Source organism: Nasonia vitripennis, chromosome 4, assembly GCF_009193385.2.
Source record: "Nasonia vitripennis strain AsymCx chromosome 4, Nvit_psr_1.1, whole genome shotgun sequence".
Taxonomy (NCBI): Eukaryota; Metazoa; Arthropoda; class Insecta; order Hymenoptera; family Pteromalidae; genus Nasonia; species Nasonia vitripennis.
In genome coordinates, this window is record NC_045760.1 from 32,871,219 (window position 1) to 32,883,345 (window position 12,127).

The window sequence follows — 12,127 nt, forward strand, 5'->3', positions numbered from 1 at the left end:
GGATTCCTCCTTCCCTTTTTTCTTTGACACGTCCGCGCGTGGATGCAATTTACCGGCGGCGGCGGCGGCGGCAGCGCCCTCTACGACTTCTTTTTCCCCGGAAGGCCCCGCTGCTGTCCTTTGTCCTTCGCTGTTATTTTCTCGATTGAAAACGAGCTGCTCGGCGTAAAACCGTTCGCGGATCGTCGATTTCACCTGCGGTCATTACGTGCCTCCTTTTTTTGTGCGACCGTGCCTGCACTGCCTCCCTTCTCCGTTTCTCGGAATAAGCCGCGTCCATCGGTAGCGGAAGGAAGCGGGGCGGGGGGGGGGGGGGGGGGCGAGGGAACGGGTTAAATAGATGGATGTACTTTACCCGCGTACTCGACGCTCTGCTCGTAAAATTGAATATTTTCTGAAATGTAGGAAATGCGCTGCTGTTGTCGGGGATCGATGAGGGACAGAAGGCCATTTTCGATTTTTACGCGACGAAATTCGTTCTTATCTCGCGCCCTTTCCGTGGCGAATGCTCGCAAATGTCCTGCTGCAAATTTTATCCTACGCGTCCAAGTCCACCAGTCTGAGATGAGGGTAATGCGAATTTTCAAATCTAAATGTTTGAATGACGAACGGTGGACTTTATACTCCACCTGTAGGGAAAATAGCGCGTTTGCTCACCTTCAAATACTAGTACATGGTGTAACCATCAAACGCCTTCAGATATTTGACACATAATAAGGCACAGGCGAATGAAGACATTTTCACAATAGGAATCCCGTGAGTTTTCTTGTCATCGGACATTTCCAAACTTTCACCAACTTTTTCTCGTTCAGAGCATTATAATTCTATGTGATATGTGATGTTGCAATCACAAAGCGGACCGTGACGTACAATCGGTTTCATTATGCGCATCTGCTCTTCTTGGAATTTCATGAAAACGTATATCGGAAATCAATACATAGCGCGCACGGATACCGCGGCTCGAAAACGCCAATGTTCAAATTGTGCATGCTTCCGTCATTCGTATATCCTACTTTCAAAATTGGAGTATTCTATTGTTCCGCACGACTTTTCGGAACTCCGATATCGCCCTGTTTCCGAAGAAAAGCGCCAGGCGAAATTACATACTTGCGCTCGCAGCGGCGAAGTAAGAGGAAAATTACTCTTCTTTTTTCTCTTCTCCATGTCCAAGAAAACGCCAAACATTATTCCGCTTTAAAGGGGCTCTTATTGCTCTTAAATTTTTCAAACTTCTTGAAACATAACCTCGATCCCAGAGTTCCCAGAAATTACTGTATCAAGTGGAAGTTTCACGGTAAATCGGCTTAAGTACTTTTGGCATCGACTTTCAAGGTACCAAACGTTAATCTCTTAAACTCGAGCTATCGCTAGGTGCTTATTTCTTTTTTCAAGATTACGCATCTTCGCTGCCTGCATGCCTGCACGCAATCAACCCGAAGTAAAAAGATACTCGCAACTGTGAGCTACAATAAAACTACAACGAACGCATAATGCAGCACTTGGAATTTTTTCACTGTTTGATTTGAATTTGGAATCATAATTTTCCTAATATAAATTGGTCAATAACCTATAATCTTGCTGCCGATAAAATCACGAAAGTTTGTCGATTAAAATACGGTAAACATTCGCGAATGCTTGGGATTTTGATATTCCGACTCACGCAGCACGAGAAAATAAAATCAATCACAAGCAGCAAGTAAACGAAGAGAAAATGTGAGAACTTGAAAATTTCACTAAAGCAAGCCATTATCACAACGCCCCGGTGATAATTCATTCCGATCGTAAAATCTCTGCTCTGTGTGTCGGCGGCAGCGCGGACCGGCACCAGCCAGCACTGCCGCGCAGTACACCGGCCACTCGACATGCAAAAACAGAGACGGAGAGGTAGAAAAGCACTTCTCTCCCCGAGCATCCGTCACACTAGTCTCGAGCGTCCCATGTAGCGTAACGAGGTAATGGCGAAGAAGAGGGAAAGCGGGCGGCCGGGCGAGCCAGGAGTGACGATCCTCGGACAGGTCGTCGTAAAATCGGATTTCGTATATACCTGCTCCTTTGTGCTTGGGCTAACCTGCCGTGGATTCCCGATGCGACATGTTTACGCGCCTCTCGTGATGTATTTTTGCGGGAACATTCATAATTTCGCGGGCCCGAGATTTACGGTTGCCGGCGACGGCTACGCGGACAATGCGAGAAAGAAGCGTAAAAAGGATAATTAATTATGAAATTTCGAGCGAAAACCGTAAAATGAATTCCAGGAAATTTGAATAATTTTGCAAAAGAGCTAACGGCGCGCGCGAGCGCCTTTTCCCGACGCTAGAGGGCGTAAAAGTTTTACGCTGGGGGAAAAGGGCGCGATAAAAAATTGAGTCGATCCGGCCCTTGCGCGGCGTATAATAAAATTTGTCCGTAATAATAATGTAAAATTAACCCCGCTGCTGGCGCATTTAAGTATGCGGCGATCTCTCTCTCTCTCTCTCTCTCTCTATCTCTCTACCTCTCGGCCGCACCTACAAGGAGTCGTACTATTTTTACTCTAATGAATTCACACGGTACATAAAAGTTGCTTTAAAAGTTCGTTGCTAAGCCGTAATCCCGAAGAGCTTTTATCCGTAGCTGCGAACGAGAGCCGCGCCGAGCCGCCAAGTACTATACCTGTGTGTATGCTGTACACAGCGGTAGTGCAGTTGGATCGAGGGCGCTAACGAAATTTCTTAATCAATCTTAATGCAGTTCGATCCTTAACTCAGCTATAGAATGCTCTCGAGCGAGTCGATTTTTTTGCGCCTTCCCACGCGCGGCGACGAACGAGCCGTACCATTTCCATTCTTCTCACCTTCCAGGAGCTGTTCACTCGAGAGCGACTGCAGTGCACCGCAGGACCCGCGACGATTTCGCGCTCCAAGGGCGCAAGGAGAGAATCGCCTGGGTAAATAGACGCGCCGCCGCCGCCACCACGTTGCCCTCTGACGCCTGCTATGCGGAAGAGGCATTCTCGAGAGCAAGAGGACACAATGGATTTACGAGAGATTCCACGAAGCTTGTCTTTCTCTTTATGGAGAGGCTTTATTGCGCCGCCCTCCGTGTGCGCGCTGCTATTTTTTTTTTTTTTTTGCCGTGCGACAGTTAAACCTTCTCCCGGGAGGAGGTGAGGCAGACTGATTCCGAGAGAGTTATGATGTTTGGCTGGGATTTCAGGAGTGCGTAAGGAACCGAATTTTAAATCAAGTGCGCGAAAACTTTCCGACGACGGCGCGGCGCGGATTATTCATCCTGCATAAAAACGGTCGCCGTTACTTCATCGGCAATATTTACTCGCCAAAATCGCACGGAAAATAAGCTGCTTCAATGCGACCGAAGAGCCGCGCCGCGCCGATTTCCGGATCTCTCTCGACAGCTCTCGCATCATTATTACTTTTATTTTCCAAAGTCCCGAGAGAGCCGCTCAATGGCAGAATAAAGGAATAGAAGAACGCTGCATTATAATGGACTCCCGCGGCCTCTCGAGAAAGTCCCCTCTCCTTCTCCGCTGCGCCGGTATAGACCTGTCTCGAGAGGAGGAGCAGAGCGGTTTCGTTTGCGTGCGCACCTTTGTTGGCCTCTTACTCTCTCGCACTTTTTTCGGCCGAAAAGGTGCCGTACGATTTGGCCGAAGCGCTGATTTTCCAAACTGGAGTGCGGCTAAGAATTCTTTTTCTCGCTGTCTCCTTGAGTTTCCTCGTCTCATCCGAATCGAGCAAAGGTGTCGAGTGTAAAATGAGCGAAAAACTATTTGAAAGAGCCACGCAAAGTATCGCAAAATGAGCGAAATCTCTAGCCGCGACCTATCTAGACCACAATGACCGAAAGCGTCTGGGCGAGCAAAACTCGAACGAAGATTCGGAGGCTCACGGTCTTTTCTTCACTGGCCGTCCGGTCCGAGAGTTTCCCCCCATTGTTACAAACGAGTTGATCCGAATTAAATCCGAATTTTCACCAGCATCCCCGCGCGTTTCTACCTCCGCATTCAGTTCAAAAATCCTGAAAAAAGGTGGAGTGAAGACGGTAACCCGATACACCCCGTCGTCCTGATTTATGCGCGCGATTTCGCGCGGCTCTTTGTGCACCCTCTTCGGCGCTTCCGGTCGTCCTGTCCAAATATGACGGCGCTTTTATTGTCCGCGAGGCGAAATCCGATATATTTGCGCTGGAACCGATGAATGAAGAAATTACAGCATGTGTTTCGACGCAACGACGATGAATGGGAGCGCCGAGGAAGCAAGGAGAGCGGGGACTCTCTTTGGGGAAGAGAGCAACAAGCGGCTTCTGCTGTACGGCTCTCGTTTTACGGCTTTGTGAACTCTCAATGACGCGGACGTTATTATCTGCCGCCGATATTGTAACGCGCGCCTTTTTTGTGTCGTTGGAAGCGGTCTTTTCCCCATAAAGAGCGAACTCGATATCTCGGAACCGACGAATGATCGATCGGACACGTGTTTTATAGGAAACTAACAGACTTTTTGCGCACTACCGCTACTTTTTGCGTAATCGCGACATTCTAGCCTGCCACTATCAGTGACCGCTCGCTATGCTGATTCGGTTGTGTGTAAAGTGGGGCGAAATTTGAATTTCGTGAAATATCGCAATAAAAATGTCGGCAGAGGAAAAGTTCCGAGAATAGATTTCCGCGAATCGGCAGTGGCGCGTCATCGCGGGGATATTATGTAGCCGCCGCTGTATCGGATTCGAGGAGCAGCGGAGCGCGACTGAATGAGTATAGCCAGCGCGGGAGAGATAGAAAGAGAGACAACAGACACACAATGACTCACGGGGACACAGCGTTTACCTGTACCGTCGCGATATTGCACAGCGTTTACGAGGCTATTACCCAGGTCCTCGATCTCTTTTGCAAATACGGGGAACCGTCGCGAGTCTCGCTGTTTTTCCTTTTATTGCACAGAGATTGATGATGCATAGGCTTGTTGAACATTGAAATTGAGGATGTTTAATTGTATGTGGGTCGCACGTCGCTTCGTGGAACATGACGCGGCGAGTATCGCACGGACACTTATGTAATGTGCACATTTCGCGTGATTAGAACAAAAATGGAAACGGCCGCGGCCGTCATTAGTGCGCCGATGGCTCGGATTATCGGCGGTTCATTCCTCGGAGTAAGAAGAATTGTTTATCTCATACGTAACAGTGGTGAACGCATCGCAGTCCTTCTCCTGTTACTGTATCGAGCTATAATCTGTATCGACGAATTGCACGCGTACACCGATACACTTGCGTTTTCACGTATACCCACATCCGCGGGGAATACGCAGTGCTGTGCTGCAGTAAAAGGGAGCTTCGAAGAATACTCGCTTTTCCACGAGCGCATAATGCTGTTTCATAATACCTCGCGAGAAATATAATACTCAAGAAGCAGCACAGCGCGCAATGCGAGCTTTAACGCATCAATTATTTTTCCCCTAATAATTCGCGTGAAACCCAGTCCGTGAAATGACTCTATTTCCCGCGCGCGCGCGTGTAACAAATATACCTTTGGAGCCAAATATAATTCCTCCGGCCTTTGGTAAAATATCCGCGGAAAAATGGCCAGAATCGAATTTTTCGCTTACTCTCCTCCGGCATCGAAGGGGACAAGAGTACAGCGCGCAGCCTTTCACTGCTCTCGGAAAATTCCTCCGTAATTTGACATTTCGGCGAGCACGCCTTTCTAGGTTAACATGCGCAATAAATATGACGCGCATAAAACCGTTAATACTCGAATAATAACCCCCCCCCCCCCCCACTGGTGCTCCTCGGCTCTTTTGCAAGTCACAGTATTCTGCGAAAGAAAGGAAAAAGCGTATAGTCGGACACTTAATCGCATGCTGCACACAGCTGGGAGAAAGACAGACACAAGACTGTACACGCAGGCACAGCAGCAGCGGCAGCTCCGAAATCCTCCCGTTCTCGCAATTAATTCCGCCGCCGGAGAGTCTGCAAAGATTCTCCGCGAGTTACGCACAAAGCGAGAGATTACGCCCGAGAAGAGGCTTTGCGGACGAAAAACGCGATAAAGCGATCTCGGAAGTGGCCGGCGCTGTTTTCCGGAGGGTCCTCCCGGAACTCGACTTTTTGAGAGATGGAGAGCAAGCGAGCGCGAGAGAGTGGTGGTAGCTGGGACGTAATCTTAAACGTACACGTCCGGAAAATTGCAGCGGAGATGAAAGTAGTGTCCGCCGACGGCTGACTCGCATGTGTGCGCAGTGTACCGCTCTCTTTTTCGAAGAGGGAAATTGCATTTTTTTTTCGCGACTTATACGAAGAGATTTTTCCTCCCTACCGCTCCCTGCCGCTGGCGCTGAGGAGGTATCGATATTTCATTGCACGACTCGATGGAAAAAAAATGTATACCGTACCTTTTAGCCTCATTCACGGCCTTCCTTTCAATCGGCAATCATGAATGACCGGCAAAGCGCTCGGAATTAAATTGGGTCTACGTGTGATTTCGCGAACGACGAGAGACGCGACGTTCGGAGAAAGGCGATTTGATAGTTCCGAGCTGTACCGACGACGAAGCGTTTTTCTCTGATTACGCGAGACTCGCTGCACTGGTATGAGTATACCTATACGTATAAGCGCGTGTTTTGGCGCTGACTCAAGCCGACGCGCGAGCCTTGCTGATTTCAACCTCTTCGCAAGCAAACTGAGTGTACAGCGCATTGCGGTTCGAAGATGAGAAGTGGACATTTAATATACTCAATTGATTTTGTTACGAGAATTTTTCAATTGTACATGGATAGCAGCTAGCCGCGATACGCGCGCGAGTGACGCGTTTATTTTAAGAAACGCCTGAGTCAATTGAAAAGCCATTATCTGTGTGTTTTCACACTTGTTACATTGCGAACAGGAGCGTATCACTTGTGTTTGTTTATTTTTTCATGGAGTTTGCGAAAGGCGAGTCGTCGACAAATGTAGCGCTGGTTGAAGGCTTCTTAGAAAATGCGATTTGTCAACTGTTCTACACGTCTATGCAGATTCTAAGTGCTTGCTCTTTTTTATAGGGGTTATCTCATTCGAAAGAATGAACAAATAAATCTCGCTCGGCGGCCGACTAGTTTGTTCAATTATGTGATGACTACCAGTTTAATCGCGTAATTATTTTCCACCACAAATCCGTGCTTATCAGGAGAAAAATCTCTCTCTTGAGATCCGCCGATAAGCCGACAAGATTTTGTACATCTTCTCGCCACGTAGCGAAATTCTTTATTCGTGAATAGGGAAGAATTTTTTAATTGCAGATCGTCATTCTTTATTTTTCTCGCCTTAGTCATCAATAATGATCAATAATTCAAGAGACTTTGAAAAAACGAAATTGAAAAAGCAGTCGACTTACGTTGAAGGTTGCTCACAATGCAAGAGTTTCGTACTGCCTTTCCGAGAAGCGTTATATACATTTACAAAATAAACAACACGACTTTCCTCGAATTTCGCAAAACAATACCGTGATGGTTTATTTATCTGCACGTAGCACGTAGTGGCGAGCGATTGATCAATTTTTCCTCCTTCGAGAATCTCGGAATTTTCAGGCCGCGCTTAAGTACAGCGTACGCGGAAAATACATCGAGACTCGTATTTTGATATCGCCGGCGTACACACAAAGCAGAGGAAGAAGCCTAGGGAAGGCAGGAATTCCAAGGCACCTGCTTCCTTGAAAAATCACCGCGAGGATATTTACCCGTAGACGCGTAACGCCCCCCGACAACAATGCCGAAGCGCCAAAATAACACACGAGCACGTCTGCTCCGAATCACTAAATTCGCGCAGTACAAATAAAAAGCGAGCGGATAGGAGCCGAGGCCGAGAGAGTCGAGTTTTTTTATGATGTTATCTTTGATATTTATGAGCCGGGAAGAAGAGCTCGCCGCCGTCTGCTTTAGACGTAATTGGATTATTCTATACTTGTCGGATTCTCGCGGAGGGACACTATTTCTAACGATAAATGAGTTATTCGAATGTCTAGTCGACAATGCAAGAGGGAGGGACGAGAAAAGGTCTCGGGTGCCAGTTCGCACGCCAAAGTTCCGTTCGAAAATTGGCGCAATTTTTAGCAATTACACGAGCGACTGGTAGTTGTTATCGCGAAGTCGTTATCTTTTATTAGGACGAATGCGAAGAAGGAGCGGACACTTTTCGGGGAAAAGCACAGTGCTCCTTTTTCGCGCTCTCCTGCCCGAATCGGCGTTTCTGCGAATCTCGAATCCGAGTAGTGTACATCGTCGCCGCGTGTTTGAAAACAAACGTTCCTCTGCAGTGCGACGAGCGCCGAGTGCGCTGCGAAATGAATTATTTAGAAAAAAACGCTTTGCGCCGCATAGCTGGGCGCGATTGACAAACAAAAACCGCGCTTCGCTCCCTCGCGCTCTTTTGCATCTTTCATGCATGCGGGAATACTTATGCGTGTCAGCGGAATGCTTGGCGCAACCATGCCTCGCAAAAGCGATTGACTCGAAAAAGTAGCTTTGTTTAGCGCACGTAGCGGGCCGCGATAATCCAGCAACGTGCCTTTTAAAGCCCAGAGAGACTCGCGAGTCACGACTCACCATTCGATGCTCCGGTATCCCCTGAGACAGCAGTGTATCGCCTTGAAGGACAGTAGATTCGCGTACTCGGTGCTGACGACCTCCTTGGTGAAGCGGAGTCCGCCCGGCAGGTTCTCGAATCTGTGCATCGAGCAGTAGTCCTTGAGATCGTTGTCGTCGACCTTGGACTCGATCCTCGCCACCAGGAGCATCGTCGTCAGCGTAGACAGCGTCGCCGCGAGTAGTCGCGCCATTTCTCCCGCGTGTCACGAGTGTGGAAGTACTTGCGGGAGCACCGGGAGCTCGGAACACTAGAGACGAGCGGACTAGTCGCGCGTGGCCAAAAGCAAGAGATTGCTCCGTCGGCGGCGATCTCGCGGTCACATCTTCGATTTTCCCTCCTCGCTCGCGGGAAGATCGTCGCCGCAGATAAGAAGAGGTACGCAGCGGAAGGAGGGGCTGAGGGAACTACTGGGACGTGCAGGTATGCATAACCTCGTCGGTCTGCGGCGCACCGAAAATATTCACACACGCACCAGCACACTGCACCGGGTCTAGTCACATACGACACCACCTTGCCTGCACGGAGCTGCTGAATAGTCTCGAGAGAAAGTGCGGCAACTGACTGCGACACGGTCACGCGCGGAAACACTGCGCTCGGAGGCCGGCGGCACACTGACTGAGCTGAGCGCTGAGCGGACTGAGCCGAGTAGCCGACCAGCCGACTGGCGAGTGGCGAGGCAGCGAGCGTTTTCTCCGAACGTGCGCGGCGGTTTGAAAGCGCGCCGCAGCTGTTGCCAACGCGACGGCGCTGCTGCTGCTGCTGCCTGCCGCTTCTCCCGTCTCCGCGCGTCTCTCGGCTCTCCTCTCCGATTCTCCGTACACAGCGAAGGTGTAGGTGTAGAGCTGGCGACCGGCCGATTCTGCGAATCTCAATTCGACGCGATTTCCGGGAGCTGGCGGCGCGCGCGAGTCTGCATGGCCTGTCTGCACTCGCTCTTGCTTCGCTGCAGGTACGTGTATACCGTCTAATGCATAAGTAGTGATAGTTATGGAGCCTTTTGTCCCGTAGGCCGCTGGTACTTGTGCGGCGGGGGAGACCGGAGGGGTCTTGCCCACTAGCACCATGCTGTTGTCGCCGATGGGACAAGGCACTCGCATCGTTGCATACATAACCTATAGCCGAAGCCGAACAAAACGCGCGAGGAGGCAAAGTCAATGCCAGGTAAACATTGACCGCGCGCCTAACGAGCTGCACCGGCGAAATTGACAAAGTTCAAAAGCAAATCGGACTGCTAACGAAGTGCGGCTGCGCTTCAATGTTTTTTATCTCGCGACGCACACGCATCCGGGTCAAACGGTAATGTTTTTCCACTTTTTCCTGTTTTTCCTTTTTTCCGTGGAAATGACCGAACGAACTAATCAACTGAGTGTATTTTCCAAGAATTTCCCTCTGCCTAGTTTAATCCCGGTATTATGGCATACATTCATTTCATTCCGTGTACACTGTACACACAGACGGGCGCTCGCGGCTTTGACTCCCGTCCGCGGGTGCCTTTGATTTTTCCCCGACGCGCAGTCGAGTTTTTCTGTCGAGCTGCGAGCTTATCGACGCTTTTGCTGCTGCGGGGCAGCGGGAGGAGCGCGCTCGCGTCCTTTTTTCCCCGTTTCTTCTGTACGGAGAATCCGTAATTACTCGACGCGCGGGTTTCGCGGTTCTAACGGCCGGTGACGCATTAACTCGCGCGACGATTCCCAGGCTGCGATGAAATTAGGAAAATGACCGGTAATTTCATGTTTTTCGCTCGCCCTCGCCGCGGCGTTCGAGGTAGGCGGTAATCGTTTAAACGGAAAACAAGCGCGTCGCGTGCCCGGCGTATACTCGAGGCACACCTAATCCGCGAGCGAAGGAATATTTTCAGGATGCTAACGAGATCGATCTACTAGTATAGGCTGGATCGAGCCTCTCGCGAGCTCCCCAAGTGCCTATATATACATCCCCCGCATCTCCCGCGCGTTAAGAGGGATAATTGCTAGCGGCGTCCACTGTATGGTCCTGCACGGCTGCGGATAGATTGCGTGCAATCACACGATGAATGGATGCGAATTCAGCAAATCCGATTCGGACCCGCCTAGGATTTTCGAGGAAGCTGCTGCCTCTGACGCCGATCGTCCCGGCATTAGCTTTCATGCGTTCGCGGCTCGCGCTCGTCTATTTATCGGGCGCGCATTGAGCGCAGTCGTGTGCGCGTGTGCGCGTGTGTGTGTGTGTGTGAGTGGACGCTTGGCTTCAGCCGGTTATTGGAGCCGGTAATCGTTCGGGCTTTTGCCGCCCGCCACGAGGATCTCCGGAGTTCGGCGGAGGTAAACAGTTGCATGACCGTTGCTTCGCTGCGCGAAATAAAGCCTCGTTAGAACTTTGACCAATGATTTACACATCCAGAGCTCGCGGTTTATAATATTGAAACTCCGGAACTCTGAGAAACAGCTATTATCTTATAATGTGCAGTTGCGCGCGGGGCATACCCACGTGCTTCTCGCGCTATTATACGGGAAATAACTTGCTTCTATATAATGCAGCAGACTTCACTGGAACGACAACCGCAAATCACGGCGTCTCACATTTATTAGAGCAGATGCTCGAAATTATCGGAGCACCTGATTACGTCATCTCGACCCAATCGACAGCTGAGAGGCGAGATCTACTTATAGGTATGCAGGGTATTTTCAATTTCGCGCGGGAGAAGATTCCGCGAAAAGGCGAGATAGGTTCGACGGTACAGGGCGGCGCGCTCGAGTTACGTCAGCGGCTTCGCGGAAGGTAATTAATTAAAATTGGAGAAAGAGTAGGGGGCAGTGCGGCAAGTGGTCTGATTCTTCCGAAAGGCGGCGCGAGCACTTGATGAAATGAGAAAGAATTCGCGATGCACGCGCTCTTCTGTTTCGAGTTCGACGGATCGATATCCCGATTATATTTAACGTCTTGGTGTTTCGTACAGAGTTCAAGAGGTGAAGCACTGCTCGACGCTTTGGGTGTAGAGGGGATTGCGCGCGGATTCGCGGTACGGCCAGTTGTAAATGCGCAATATTTGCGTAATTCAGCAGCCGATGCCGTCGAGCAGGATTCCTGGAAAATAGCGCTCTAATAATAGATCAGAGTCTGAGAAGTGATTGCAGAAGCACTTGCCCGTAGTGTTCGCGGAAGGTAAACTTATTGTTGCGCGGATTTTTCCGAACGCGTGTCTCGCAACGTTGCATGCGGCTCGGCAATGTCATTGTATAGTTTACTCTATTGGTCAGAGAGCGAGGACAGCCAATCGATCGATTGCACCGAATCGGCAACTGTAGCTTACCTTCTGTTCGCTGCAACATCGACGAAGGGCCGCCTCTTGTAGATGTCGCGAATTCCCACCTTGCCGACGGTCGAGCGCTCGTAGCAGTCTCTCACCGGGTAATGCGAACCCGCGCATCGATCGCGCTGCTGCCAGCTGTGGTGGAGTGACAAACAGTGCGGTTTCAGTCAGCTTCGAACGTTTGCATTGTGCTTCGATTGGTAACTCGAGCCATCGCATCAGGGG

The 12,127-nt window shown here is 50.0% G+C and overlaps 2 protein-coding genes across 2 annotated transcripts in view; one reads left to right on the plus strand and one right to left on the minus strand.

Moving 5' to 3' along the window:
* Nucleotides 1-9,412, minus strand: part of LOC100677808 (single Ig IL-1-related receptor) — an 83,495-nt gene extending 74,083 nt beyond the window's left edge. The window contains exon 1 of the mRNA XM_003428080.5: nucleotides 8,571-9,412. Within this exon, the coding sequence (XP_003428128.1) occupies nucleotides 8,571-8,803 (233 nt within the window). The 5' untranslated portion in view covers nucleotides 8,804-9,412. The remainder of the gene's footprint in view (nucleotides 1-8,570) is intronic.
* A 55-nt stretch (nucleotides 9,413-9,467) lies between these two features.
* LOC100115855 (acetylcholinesterase 1) overlaps nucleotides 9,468-12,127 on the plus strand; it is a 33,273-nt gene continuing 30,613 nt past the window's right edge. The window contains exons 1-2 of the mRNA XM_008216352.4: nucleotides 9,468-9,562; nucleotides 9,622-9,774. The gene's annotated coding sequence lies outside the window, so the exon portion shown is untranslated. The remainder of the gene's footprint in view (nucleotides 9,563-9,621; nucleotides 9,775-12,127) is intronic.